General features: G+C 41.5%; 1 protein-coding gene across 1 annotated transcript in view; it reads right to left on the bottom strand.

The window, feature by feature from the left end:
- Reln (reelin) overlaps nt 1-15,399 on the bottom strand; it is a 437,924-nt gene that overhangs the window by 111,938 nt on the left and 310,587 nt on the right. Inside the window, exons 21-22 of the mRNA XM_052173082.1 lie at nt 4,621-4,813; nt 3,766-3,878 (exon numbers count right to left, since the gene is read on the bottom strand). Of these exons, the coding sequence (XP_052029042.1) occupies nt 3,766-3,878; nt 4,621-4,813 (306 nt within the window). The remainder of the gene's footprint in view (nt 1-3,765; nt 3,879-4,620; nt 4,814-15,399) is intronic.

The following is a 15,399-nucleotide window of genomic DNA, read 5'->3' as shown; positions in this document are numbered from 1 at the left end:
GTTACCGACTGAGCACATTTTCCAAAGCAGACATATCTGGGATAATGCAAGGACCGTGCTTGCTTTAATGTACTCAGTGTGTATTTGCATACAGGTTGGAATCAGAACCGAACAATATTTGGTCAGAGAAATAATATTCCTTTAAAATAATCTGCCTGTTTCCCCACTGGAATGCTATTTGCAAAAACTTGAAATAAACATAATAAAAAAATTACCAAAGATGTTGAGGAGACTAAATAGGTTCAATCTTTATAGTAGAGATTTTAAGCATTATAGACTCAGAAACAGAGCAAGTAACCAGCTTAAAACTTTTTTCATGTAGCAATAACATTTAGATTAGCTATGAGTCAGTGGGCATACTGAAATAAATACTGTACTGGGCTGTTTATTTTCTAAAGTAATATTTTCACCCCAGTAAGAAGTCTGAAGGAAAATTGCAAAAGCAGAATTAGATTACAGAGTGCATGTGCCCAAAGGCACATGGTCACTAGAATAATTCTTTTTTTTTTAATTGAGTACTGTCTTCATTTACATTGCCAATGATAAACCCTTTCCTGATTTCACCCCTCCCCAAAGACCCCCAACCCCTCTTTCCACCCCTTACCTCCACGTATATGCCCCTCCACCCGACATACTCCTACCCCTTTGGTTGCCCTTTGTTGGGGCCTCTGTTGAGCCTTTACCTGTCTAAGGACCACTCCTCCCACTGATGCCCAACAGGGCCTTCCTCTACCACATTTTTGGCTGGAACCATGTATGCCCCTTGGTTGATGGTTCAGTCCCTGGGAGTCTCAGGGCGTCTGGGTGGCCGAAATCATTGTTCTTCCCATGGGGCTGTAGACCCCTTCAGCTCCTCTGGACCACACTTCAACTCCTCCACTGTGGACCCCATGCCCAGTCCGATGGTTGGCTGCTAGCATCTGCCTCTGTATTTGTAAGGCTCTGGCAGGGCCCCTCCAGAGACAACCGTGACATGCTCCTTTTGGTATACACTTCTTGTCATCTAGTAGTGTTGGGGTTTGGTGACTGTTTATAGGATGAATCCCCAGGTAGGGCAGTCTCTGGGTGGCCTTTACTTCAGTCTCTGCTCCACACATTGTCTCCCTTATTGATCCTATGAGTATTTTGTTCCCATTCTTTTTATTTGAAAATAATATATTCAATTTTTTTTTACTTGATGTACAAAATAATGTTTCTCTAACGGCATTTTCATATACATATATTATTGCATTTTGCACACATTTCTCACCACTACTCTTCCCTTCCCTATTTTTCCTCCTACTTGGCCCCTTCGTGCCTCAAACAGGTTCCTTCTTGCATGTCATATATGTATATATATGTTACAGTGCACTACCTCCTTAGTTTATGGATGTACCTTAAGTCAAAGTTCTATTTAACTTCTAACATTCCATGAAGACAGTTAGCATAGGACACTCTAGTGAACAGGGCACTACATTCCACTTCACGTGTCCAATTAACGCTGATGAGGATTAACCTTAATAACATTCAGTTCAGTGATATTACATTTTAGATAAAGAAGCGAATGTAGGATACAATCTAAGTGCAGAACAATATACGAAGGTCGGTTGGTGTTCTGGTAGGGAAATACTTTTTGAATACTACCTAATCTATACTATCTAATCTATACTACATAATCTATAATAAATGAGAATGCTGGTCCAGGGCTGAAGAGATGGCTCAGTGGTTAAGAGCACTGGTTGCTCTCCCAGAGGTCCTAGGTTTGATTCCCAGCACCCACTGTCAGTAAACATTGTACTGGGCTATTTGTCTTCTAAAGTAATAGTTTCACCCCTCTAAGAAGTCTGAAGGAAAATTGGAAAAGCAGAATTAGATTGCAGAGTGCATGCGCCAGGGGACCTAACGCCATTTTTGGCTTCTGAAGGCACCAGGCACACGTGTGGCACAAAGACACACATTCAGCAAAACACGCATGCACATAAAAATAAAAGACAATGTTGGGGTGGAACGTTTCTAGGCATAAAAAGACATTTCTCAACACACTATTAATATTATCTTAGGATTGCCATTTGAAGTTGAACCACACATACCAATGAGTTAAAACCACTCAGTGTTTTTCTTAATAATGAGAGAAATAAATTTAATTATGCAGCAGTGAGGACTAGAAAGTCCTCAGGAACTTGTGCTCAGAGCAATCTGTGTTTTGATTGTTAGAGGTGTTGTTTTACAGAAGCTTTCATTGAAATACATGCTTGGAATGTCATTGAAATTAAATAAAAATCTTGATTACATTCTCAGCAGTAGACATGAAAGAGTAGAATATTAAAGAAAGCAAGAACTTATTATACTAAGCATCAGTAGAATATCTTGGAAATGGCTCACAGTGGGACATAAAAAAATCTCGTGGAAATCAAATTTCATGCATTTCTTCCAGCTGACATAATGATGCACTAGAAAAACAATCAAGGAGCCATTGTCACACGGCATGGGCATTTAGTCAACAGGAGTTGTAAAGCAATCCTGGCCCATCCATCTGACTCTGTGAGCTGTCTAACTTATATATGAAACAACAGGAGAAAGACTTGTTTAGTCATTTTCTCTTCATAAAAGGAGCTCTGAAAGCAGACGTCACAGAAAGATACAGTGTTCATCTTGTTTATGCTTTCTCTTCTACACATAACCTAGAATTTAAAGGCAGGATTCTGCCTTGACGAGGCAGTGCGACGAGGCAGTGCTGTCAGGAGCACAGGCCGGGTTCAGCATGGAGGAGCCTTATTGAGAATTCAGACCCAGTTTCTAGTCCAATGCCTTTTCTTTGAACAATGTTATGCTGAAAAATGTTTATGCTTTAAATGTTATCCACAGCACTGAATAAAAAAAAGAAGGCACAGATATTTCAGTATTTTCACTGAAAAGACTAAGATGAAAAACGTCTGCAAAATACTATCACTTTTTTCTTTCGTCTTCTCAGCTTTTCCCTTGTTTACTGTGGTCTCATCCTGTCCTCTGAGGCACGATTTCTACTGTTACTAAAAAATAAAGTGACAAAGTGACTAGGAAAAGAATGTGTGTTGAGCTGGGTTCTTTCTTTTCTTTTCTTTCTTTCTTTCTTTCTTTCTTTCTTTCTTTCTTTCTTTCTTTCTTTCTTTCTTTCTTTCTTTCCTTCCTTCCTTCCTTCCTTCCTTCCTTCCTTCCTTCCTTCCTTCCTTCCTTCCTTCCTTCCTTCCTTCTTTCTTTCTTTCTTTCTTTCTTTTTGGTTTTTGGTTTTTGGTTTTTTGGATTTGGTTTTTCGAGACAGGGTTTCTCTATGTAGCCCTGGCTGTCCTGGAACTCACTCTGTAGACCAGGTTGGCCTCGAACTCAGAAATCCGCCTGCCTCTGCCTCCCAAGTGCTGGGATTACAGGTGTGCTCCACCACCGCCCAGCTTGAGCTTTTGGTATAAAAAGTTGGGCTCCTTGACAAGAGAAACATTTGTAATCCAAACTACTTGGGTTTCTAGATTCCTTGCATCATTCTATTTTGAATGCCAAACCTAAAGAAGCAGCTCACCGAGCTCTGCCACAAAAAACAAAATTTCGGGGCAAGAAGAGAGGCCAGAAGCAGCTGACATCGGGACAAACAAATTTTCACATTTCTCATCATCTCCATTGTCGGCAACCCTGAGTATGTAAGACACAGGGGGCCTCTGGGTAGGGAGAGAACGACCTTAGAGGTCTGCAGACCTTATCTTCACTCACTAACCCAGAGCAAGAACCGGAGCAAAACATCTGGGCATCGTTTCTCACCATGTTTTCTGGGGGAGAACGACGGTGACTCTTCTCCACTGTGTGAACTCGCTGGCGTGGTAAGTGCTGGCGGATGTAAATTCCTGGCAACTGGGCATACTGGGAAGGCATTCCTGAAAGAGAGGGAGAAGCCAAACTCAGCTTCCATCTGTCCACTGGACATGTTTCCTCTTCCACTGCAGGAGAAAAAGACTTTCGAGAAAGCTAAGACCACCATTTTAGCTACTAGTACTAGGGACTAAATTCATGATTTTTCCCTTTGTTAAGCTAAAAACATTTGGAAAGTAATTACAACCAAGATGTCATCATAGAACTAAACATCTTTCAGTTTTTACCACAAATAGAAATGGATAAGGATTAATGTTGATCTATTAGCACCGACATTTGTAAAATTTATCTTATGCATTATAATATTTTTGCATTTATTATACTGTCTGAATATTGGTGTGTATGCTTATGTGTGTTATGTAAAGTAAATTTATTCCAAAAATTAGATTATAGTTCTTATTTGTGTTTCTAAGGTTAGGAGATACCACATTCCTTATGTAGTGTATCCATCAATGGGAAAAGAACAGATATAAACATGCCATAAGGAAAGAAAAGACACGTTTTTAGAGGAAGAGAGCTAAAGAAATAATATTCAAAACACACTACCAAAAATACCCAGTCTTAGGTTCTTCTTTCTTTCTTTCTTTTTTCTTTTTTTTAAATTTCCAATTGCTCTCTGGTATCTGACACTAATGGGGAGTGGTCTCTTTGTAAGATTTCTAACTTGATGTCAAGATTATGTGATATTGTTTCTTTTCAACTAAAGGGAACGGTATTCATCATGAGCTTTAGAGAAAACATACGTACTTCTTGTACAAGGTGCCATGTTAGGCCATGGTTGGTTGAGTACTCCAGCTTCACCTGGTTGTCCATGTGAGGAGTGTATTTCTGGCCGCACCCCATCACTAGGCTGAACTGAATCATGTAGGATGCTCCGATCTGCATGGACTGTGTTTCCACGTAGCGCATGCTTGAAGCAAGTTTAGAATCTCCTGTAAAACTGAAAGGCACAGGGAAGACTGAGCTCACAGTTTCACTTGACTTACTTAAACTTAGCTGAGTTGCAGAATAGACTTCAGTAAGTCTAGCAAATTCAATTTAAACCAAAGAAGACCTTTAAAACACGTTAATACATACAGTTTGTCAGATGTATCTGAAACTGAGAACTCATGAATTACTCTCATTAATCTTGGCATCTGGAATCTATCTCAATGAAACAATTCTAAATTCAAAGATAATTTTATAAAACCATAGTGAATATTAAATGATTACTGATCTTACGAGTTGGCGGTAATCTCAGAGCCTACCTAGAGAGAACTGGGGAAACCTCAGTAAACTGGAGTAGTACGCCATCTGCATTTCAAATATTGATGAAGATGAAGCAAGTATATTAAAATATATTATGATTAAGTTTTAATTAAGTTTTAATACTATCCACAAATACTACATAAAGGCAACTGACTAGAATACTTGTAGTGGCGGAAGATTTGACAAAATATTTTTAATGCTCACAAATTCAATACTAAAAACGTAATGCATTCTAAATCTTCGTGCCCAAAGTCAGTCAAATTCATGTTTTGGTTGTCACATCAGTACCCTGTGACTACAGTAGCAAGTTGTTTGAAGGAAGACAAAAGCATTATCATATTTAGAAGAAAAAAAAGAGAAAGAACTCAAGGGATTTGTAATGTATCCAGGATTAAACTATGGACACCTTTGCACTTCAGTGACATGGGTCACTGTAAGCCACTGACTACTGACTGCACTCAGATCGCCTGCCAGCAAATGTGTCTGCCACTCTGAAGCAGGCCCAGCTCCAGTCACCAATCCAGTCACACACACACATATGCACACAGAAGAATGTACACACTTCCTTAGAGGGCATTATTTAATAAGTGGACTATTGCGCATCAATAAATTAATTATGGACTGAGAATCAAGGTTCTAAAATATAGGCTTTCTCCAACAATGAATAGTAAGTATTGTTTAACAGTTTTTAAACTGAGACTTTTCACTTGAATGATGAATATGGAAAGAAAACAGAAAAGCCTTAGTGTCTAGGTTAGTAGAATGTTTAGTAATCGTCATAGTCACTCCTGGTGGCCTTGTAAATGTAGCTAAGAAACAGAAAGTACTGCAACTTGCTCATGATTAAGAATGGAGCTGATCATTTGCTGAGTCTCAACCAAGTCCTAAGACTGGGCTATGTGCAATGCCCACATTGTCTTTTTTAGAGTCAAGCTTACAGTGACTTACGTTGGGTAGCAGAGACAATTATTTCTTTTTACTGGACAAGGAAACAGGGTAAATGGCAAATGGCTAGGTCTCAATGAGAAAGCTGCACTGATGGACTCCAAAGCCCTGCTTTCAATTACTGTAAGATTGAGGGAACCATTGTAACTTGAAATAAAATTTGCGGCCATTTGATAAACCATGACCTCTCAGTTATTATGTAGTGATACTGTGATGTGAAAAATAGAAAAATATGATTTCTTTACATGTCAGAACATACAACATGCAACCCTGAAAGCGTAAAGTGTTAGATTTTAGTTTTTAGCAGCACTGGAACAATGAAAGTCACGGAACAAGTGCATCAACGAGTCATAAAGATACAAATCTGTCTGTGTCACTCGCTTGATGTCTTAAATAGGGTTCACTTTGTCCAACTTTGAGGTGTGTGTGTGTGTGTGTGTGTGTGTGTGTGTGTGAGGGAGAGAGATGGGGAAAGAGAGAGAAAGAGAATATTAAGTGCTGTTTTTAGCTCTGAGAGTTGTTTTGTATTATCACTTAGAATGGAGGTTATTAGGCAGACAACAGAGGCTTCTTTCAACTTGTTTTGTGTAAAAAAGATACCCTCTGTCTCCTGGATGTCTTCGGAGGAAACAGCATGGGCAATGTCACACAGGACCCTAAGGGTCTACCGGTGACAGCCACAGAAACCTCCAGTTGGCCATGTACAGTCCCATGGTCCCTAACTCCAGCGCTTGGGAAAACACTTAAGATTATTTCTGAGGAGGTTCAGAAAGCTCCTCATTTTAGGCAGGAACAGAAGGAAACGTGGTGATTTATACACATTGTTTGCACCTCCCCTTAGCATGGATAGGAGGTAGCTATGAACTCCACTAAAGAACCACTCAAACCTGAGAGAGGGTTTGGAGTTGCTAAGATACCAAGAAAGAACAAGTTAAAAAGTATATAGTCCAGCATTGACAACAGCAGTCTTGCTAACACCTGCATTTATCCGCTGTTAAGTAGGTGTCCGGACTGTCTGTGGTAGATCTTTTGGGGCAGGTGCATGCAGCGCATCTTTCAACCACAGTCACTCTAGGTTCACTGCTTCGTCCTCACCAATTAGATGCAAGAGGAAGAGCATCTTTCAGTGATGGCCACACTGTGTGCACCACTCTGCCATCCAAGGGAGATGGAGGGTCGATTTCCTTATTTGGTTTTCAAGTTTTTTTTTGTTTTTAATGAAACTTTATTTTTCATACAATGTTTGAAATACAATTGTTTCATACAATGTTTCATGAAATGTTTGATGGGAATACAAGTTTCCCATCTCCCAAGCTTCTCCCAGACATGGATGGGGTTTGGCTGCCATATCCTTTCATATCCTTTTGTCCATTCCTCCTGTAGACTTCCTCTCTACCTGGCAGGTCTCATCTAGTGGAAACCCTGCAGCCTTCCTGTGGATGGAGTTCCTTCTCCTGAGACTTTGAAGCAGGGAGGCAGAGAGCCCCTCTGACCGGCAGCCTACTTAACTATTCCCAGCCTGGGCCGTCTATCCCAAGTTGGCTTGTTAAAAATGACAAATCAGCTTCTATTTTTTGTTTATGCTACAGTCACTCTTAGTTTTTGTTCTAAGCTGGAACTGAATGCATTTCTAACTTCACAGCAGTGAATGATATCTATCCTGGTATCTTAAGCTGAAGCAACAGGAGGAAAGTACGGATATCCACGCATCAACAGCAGCCCATTTACAGCACAGGCTCGTGTGACCGTCTCTGACATGTGAGACTAGCTGAAAGTCGGGTCTGCTGTTCCCCTTCCTAAAGTTCTTATTTAGGGGGGCGGGGGGGGGTTGTGAAGAAGAGACCTTGGTGAGCTGAGTCCTTTCCTTTACAGAACTGATCCTTTGCTGCACTGAAGTCAAAACTTGTCTATAAAGGGAAAAGTGAACCAAACCGCTCCTGTTGGAAGCACTAAAAGATAGAGAACGGCCCACATCAACACTTCAGGGAAATTTGGGGACAAAATATACCAGGAATCAGGAGGCTTAGCTTTATTTATGGTATCTTGGAAGGGTGTTTCAAAATCAAAAGTGATTGCATCTACCTATAAGATGTAATGAGAGGCTGAGGATCTCTCCATCTGACAGGAAGTCGTGTCAAGCAGATGACACCTTATGCACCTCGAGTAGCCACAGGTCAACGCTTACTCTCTCAGGGAGCACCTTTGTCTCACGCCACCTTGCCTCTACTGGACAGCGGACCTGTTTTCAGGATCAGATCGGAAGCCTTTTCCCCAGGGGAGGAAGGGGTTCGTATGTCATTCAGGTAAGCAAACCCTAAAGATGCAGAATTGTGCCGGGAATCTCACAAAACCAACTTGTGTGGGACACTTGGGTTTCTAACATCAAGATGACCTTATTTGACCTTTGAGTCAAGACCATCTGGGAACCTTAAGTGAGAAAAAGTGAGAGGCAGATTTGCTGTTCCCAGAGTTACACAGGTGATAAGAAGCCCATAGAAGTGTCGTAGAAAGCGCTTCTGCCTCAGAACCCTTTCTACTGTCATGCTGTGTGTAAAGGAGATCTTTGGATGAGGGAACAGGAGGGTCTTATAAAACCATCCTTACTTAAATGCTCAACCAACTCTGACCAGGTTTTGGTGACTTTGAGTAAAGTCACTTTGTTTATTTTCATTGTCTTCCCATCCCTGGGGGTGGGAGACCCTCCTGTGTCTGAAGGCAGATGCCTTTAGTCGTAGTCAGGGAGAGAGAAATCCACAGTAAGCAGCATCACTCCGAGGAAACCTACTCCGAATCCACTCTCAGCCACCCCCAAAACTGAGCCTCTTTGGACAGTATTTTGTTTAGAAACTCAATATGGCTGGACTCTTGTTACTGTATCATGAGGGAAGATGGCAGCATTATTTCAATCCCTTTCCCTCGAGAGTCTCACGGGAAGGACTAGCTCTGCAGAATTCTCTTGTGGAGAAATGATAGAGCTCCACATGCTCCTTTTTTAGTTTCGTTTTAAATTCTTGTCAGACCTTTCAGTCCATTGCAGAAGATGGGAGTGAGTTCATCTCGGGTATCGCCTATCCCTTTGATTCTGTTCTTGTGATCAGCAGAGTTGTTGACTGGTTTTGACAGAAAATCTTGTTGATATTGTAGGATTAAAAGTAGCATTTTATCTCAGATGTCATTTCTACATTATTAAAGCACAAAGCAGATGTAACCATATTATTTTAGTGACTGCAATTCCACTATGTAGAGATGACTACTGTTTACATTTTGACGTATGCCAGGCCTGGCACGGCTGTGTAAGGGGAAGTGTGGCACAGTTCCTGTCCCTGGGGCATCATCTCCAGGCCACTGACCCCATGACCCCCACGTGTGCTGATGGTTGCTGCTGCCCAGAGTTGATCTGCTGTCATTACCACTCTACTTTCAATCTTTCTTTCTGGGGAGTATACTTCCCCCATTACTCAGTTTCCAGGAATAATGAATGGACATGGTCCTGAGGCTGTGGGGGATGAGGAGGGAGCCCGCTGCTTGGCCCTCAGGGCTGTGGGAAAGGATCCAGACATCAAACCACAGAGTCTATAAAGGAGGACATGGTCCTTTTTGGAAATGGTTCATTGCCAGATTTGGCCTTGAATTCGGGATCATGAGGAAGCACGTGGACCCTCTGGCCTAATGACTGCTGCATTGGTTATCCAGGATGAACTTGGGAGGCATCAAGGTTAGAGAGTTTGAATGGTCTCAGGAAGAAAGGGTATGGATAGAAAAAATGGGAATATATATATGTATATATGTGTGTGTATATATATATATATATATATATATATATATATATATATATATATATATATATATATATATATATAATTTAGGAATAAATAGTATTAGAAAGAGAGTACATGAAACTATAGAATTGCTAGGATAAAGAAATGAAGATAAAAGAATTAAAAGATGATGTAGAAGCATATAAAAAGTTATTATTCTATTTTTTTTAGCTGATTGAAGAATTGGAGATAACAATGCCTGGAAATATATTGGCGAGAACTAACCATTTTATTCACATACATTCAAAACTAATTTTAATTTTATTGGTTTGTCATTTTTCTACTCTTACATGGAAGCAGTTACTGAAGACTGCTGTCTGCTGGACCAGGAAACCGGGATAGCTGTGCCCAGCTACTTGTACAGAACAGGCTGTGGAAGCCTCTGAGGAGATGTGCTTTTGCTTAGCGCTCGGTTCTGCTGTAAGGAAATGGGGGCTGAGACTGCTGATCTGGGACTCAGAGAGTTTATGTAAATCTAAGCATTCTTGGTAATTATTAACTATGATCAAAGCCTTGATGATGTAGCTTTAGTAAATAAAAGACTGTTCAGGAGCTCTCTGGTTACCAAGCTATCAAGCTATTAAGCCATTAGGCTTAAACTTAAGCTGAAGTTGAAGAATAAAGAATACTGACAATCGTCAGGGACCAGAGAGAGTCCCTGAACCTGCAGCCTGCATCTGCCACGACTCTGAGTCCTTACTGAATCAGCGCCGTTCCCATTTCCGCCTTCCTCACAGCTCTCCTGTAGCAGGCAGGACCTTGGCAGGCATACATATTTCCAGACATTTTTCTTAGACTTACATACACGTGCACACATGTACACACATGTGCATGCATACACACACTTTCTCCCATCAAAACCATTAAGTAATAATGGCAGGTTGGCCTTTTCCCTTTTTTACACAATGATTTTACTATCATTGTCCTATACTGAAAACCTACAGCGAGACTTTGTAGTTGTCAGTGAAGACAGCCGGTCTCTGTGTATGGAATTCCGGAGAAGTACTTCCATTTCACAACAGAGCTTTACAATGCACATCTGTGTGGTTCTTTGTTTACTTGCCCAGTTCCCCAGATGAAAAGTCCTAACATTAAGACTCTGTACTAAAGCAAGTGCACAACAACGTGGAAACTGCCACTGCCACACGGCCACACTGCCTCCAGGAGACTCCAACACGCTGCATGTACCATGAGCATCAGTAGCGACTGGCGGTCCTCACGGTTAGACCTGCCGCTATGGGCACTGACAAGAGCTTTCATGATAGCTGCTTCATGTCTGGAATCTCTTTGCCGTTTTGATTACTATGGACATTAGAAAGCTATTTGTATTTTTGTGGTGGACACAGTACTTTCTGTGTATTTTGCTCAAGTTTCAAAGAGTAGAGTTAATCTTTTGCTTGTTGATTTGAAAGAGTTCTGCATACACTGAGGATATAGGTGCGTCAGATAAGCTAATAGCACTACTCTGCTCTTGGCTTGATTTTAGTGCTCAGTTCACAGGGAAGTGTTTGTCTTTTCTCCTCTAAACACGAGTGTAAGTATTTTCATCAGCGGAGCATTTGACCCATTGGTTCCTGCTTCTGGTGTTGGTGTTGGTTATTACTGTTGAGAGCACCTCTGATCCCAGTTCTTAATCACGTTTTACCAATGTCCAATGACCACCTGAAAGAGATGTGCTTTTTATTTGTAGAGTATAATTTTCAAAACCGCTGCCTGCTTGTTACCTCTTATCTAGGTCCTCATCTGTTTTTGTGACTTTGATTAACTGAGAACATTAGCAAAGCACTGGTATTTAAACCACCCTGAATTGTGAAAAGTGTTATTTTCCTCTGGTAATTCTGACACGGTCTGCATCCACCTCTCTGCGGTCCAGTGTGTGGCAGCCCTTTCTGTCTTCATCTTTCTGTGGGTTTCCCCCTCGCGCACTAAGCTCCCTCTGTTACTGGTCTTGAGGTGTCTCGGGAGGTCAGGGGGTAAGGGATGTGAAGGTTCTGCACTCCCGGCTCTAACCATCACACCGTTCCTAACACCATTTCCCTGAGAAGTTCTCTGCTCATTCATGTTTAAGCCTCCAAAAGCAGTGAGGTATTTTCTGCTATGTTGCTTCTGTCAGCAAGTGGTAAACATGCTGGCTTAAGATGCCATATTCAGGCCGGGCGGTGGTGGCGCACACCTGTAATCCCAGCACTTGGGAGGCAGAGGCAGGCGGATTTTGGAGTTCGAGGCCAGCCTGGTCTACAGAGTGAGTTCCAGGACAGCCAGGGCTATGCAGAGAAACCCTGTCTCAAAAAAACCAAATCCAAAAAAAACGCAAAAAAGATGCCATATTCATACACTTATCCGGTTTGCTAATTATCCGAGTTATTCTCCAGCCTCTCAGACACTGTCTCAACTGGGCTTCTTATCATGAACAGGATATTTCCAAATATCGTTATTTATTTTTATAGAAAAGCTGCTTTCATGAGAACAAACCTGGCGTTTTGTCACATAATGGTATTTATTTAAGAGGGCTTTTGAGAAATCTTTGTGGGTTTCTAAGTGGCTAACTCCCCCACCTTGTTTGTCTAGTTGAGATTTCAGGGTTATGTTGGCAATTAAAGCTATTTTGGAATGCATGTGTTCTTAGCACCTGTTTCAGGCTGTTTTTAGGTGTTTTGTCTCCACCACCTGCTTTCTTCTGCTTATCTTTACAATTCCAAAGTGCAGCAAAGGAAGTTTCTGTTCTTCAGTTTTTCCAGTCCTGAGTTCATTCTCTCAGCACAGTTCCTGAGGTCAGGGATGGACTTACTCTAAGTTAGATACACTCTCTAGTCAGTCAAAAGCATTACTCAAGCTATCTGGCTGCTAGTCACCGAGCTTTGATAGAGAAGGACCTCTCTTTGTAAACAAATGGAGCATAAAATGTAGCAATCACCCCTCCTCCATAGATAAGTTCAGATTACAGGAGACAGAGGATGGGAGATGGGACTCCAGAGAAAGAGGCTTCCAGTCAGGGTAAACAACAGTTATGCTCAGATGGCCGCTTTCTCTCTAACCTCACAGGCAGATATCGCAGGGCGTACCAATCAGTGGGAGACTGGCGGGAGCCACAGGGAGCGGCTCTTCCTGCCTCTGAATTGTTCAGAGCTCCATTTACAGCTAATTCACCTCTCCCATTTCTTCTGGGGCCTGTGGACAATTCACCCAACTTCTAGATGCCAGAAGATAATCTCAGTCACTTAAAAAGTGGAGAGGTGCTGAGGGAAGGAGGAGCTGGGTCTGCTGAAGAGGCAAAGGACTGAGTGACAGGCAGTCAGAAGAGCTGGAGGCTGTCGAACCTGCCAGCCAGACGACCCAAGGTCTACGGAGGAGAACTGGAACCACTGTGCATAGAGAGAATGGTATCAACTCACTGAGCTTCCAATTAAAAAAGCCAGGCAGAACCACAGACCTGATCTATCGCTGGAACTTTTTCTTCCCGTTAGTTTGATCAGTGGTTAATTAGTTGAGTAGAAATCATCTTTAGATTCTTATTACATAGGAAGATATTTAGGGCAATCTCAGTTTGGAGAAATAATGATTTCAAAAAGTTAATCTCTCTGCCATGAGAAACTGAATCTTGGAACATAGCCACCATACCTGTTTCTAGGCAGATTCTGGTCATTAGCATGTGAACATTAGCTAATGGATCCAGGGATCCCTTTGTCCATGGCCACCATCAGACCCCAAGTTCCACTACAGCACATGAAGACGACACTGTCAGTCTCTCAGCGGAACTGTCATGGCTTCTCCTGTCCCCTCTGACAGCTAAGTTCTACACAGCAGCCACTGTTACTTTTAAAAGTCTAAGTAAGATCATGATCCACCACTGTTTCTATTTGTTGAATGTTGAGAACGGCTAGAATATAACCCCAGCATTTCACATTGCTCTACAGGGCCACTGCATGGTCAGACTCTTTAAGTAAAGACTTCGTCTTTCTTTGTGAGGCCCCCTGCCTCCCTATTTTTGTTACAGATTCTTTAAGCTAATGGATTAATTCACTTTATATCTCAACATCTGCCGCCTTCTCCCAGTACCCACTTACATAGGAGCACCCCTGGGTATCACTCCCCCATCAAGTCACGGCGGGACTAGGCTCATCCTCTGGGGCCAGACAAGGTGACCTGGTTAGGGAAACGGGATGCACAGGCAGGCGACAGATTCATGGAGAACTCCAGCTCCAGTTGCTCTCATGGTCTCTTGCATTCCGTGGGTCACTGATGCCTCCCACACGGGCTCCTCGCTGCTTTTCTAGGTAGCCCCACTCCTTCCCTTCTCAGCCTTATCATCACCTAGAACTCTTTAATGGTGTTACTGTCTGCTGTAGCCATTTCTCTTAGAGTGCAAGATGTGCAAGCAAAGGGCTTTTCTATCTGTCTCCATCTTAACACGAACTGCTACACTTCCTGTGTTAACAGTGCCGTGTTGCCATAGAGAAATCGTTCAATGTATAAAATTAGTCTGTCAATAGATGAACAACTTTATGTACTGAAATCTTGACAGTGAAAAAGCCCAGCAAAAAGGCTGCAGTTTAGGGAACCACCTATAAATCCAGTAGGGCCCTATTCAATTATATTAGCAATTTTTAGAGGCACTGAATGTCTTAGGTACTGAGACAATTCTTCATTGCTATTGAGAGTAACAGGAAATGACTTCCAGAGTATTGACCCTGTCAGTTACAATTCCTAGACTAGTCATGTACTGTGACTCAGTGGTCCACACAGCTCCTGGAAGCGGCCTCATCCTGACTGTATCCCTTCATCAGTAGTTTTAGCTGATCTGACGCTCTTTTAATTGATTTTATAGAAAGACTCCAAACTTGCTTTTAAAAATACCAAATAATGTAATTCCTATGTAAGTTATAGGTTGATGTTTAATTAAAGAAAAATCCTAGAAAGATTCACTTGGCTATTATTTCTGTTCAATAGGCCAGGACTCTACTGATATTTCTTTATAAGGAATTAGCGATGCCTAAAGTTTCATCTAAGTACCAGTGTGACCTCCCCTTTGTCTGTTTACCAACAACACAACCACTGCATTAGTACCAAGCCCCCTCTTTGACAAGCCTTATTTAGACCAATACAGTGAAATAAAGAAATTAAAATAAATCTGTGGGAAAGACTCAGCATTCACTAAACATATAAAAATGTAACAAAATGAATGAGGTTTAAATGTTATTTAAAAATATATGATCCCATGTTTCTAAGGTGTCTGTCCAATAAGCGCCACCCCCCTCCATTGTGTGGCTGAGTTTTCCTACAAATCCATGAGGAGTTTGCACAAACATTAAATCTGATGGTAACTTCCTAGGTTAACTGGGAAATCTTATTGGTTATCCAGTGATACAAGTTATTTATGTTTCTATAAGGTTCTTATAGCCTAGAAATGCTTTAACAGTAAGTTAGTCTCATTCATATGTGTGTGTGTGTGTATGTATGTATATATATATATATATATATATATGAGCATTTTCAATTATTCACTTCTGCTATAGTA

This window comes from Apodemus sylvaticus, chromosome 2 (assembly GCF_947179515.1).
Source record: "Apodemus sylvaticus chromosome 2, mApoSyl1.1, whole genome shotgun sequence".
NCBI lineage: Eukaryota > Metazoa > Chordata > Mammalia > Rodentia > Muridae > Apodemus > Apodemus sylvaticus.
This window is presented reverse-complemented; position numbering and strand designations above follow the sequence as displayed.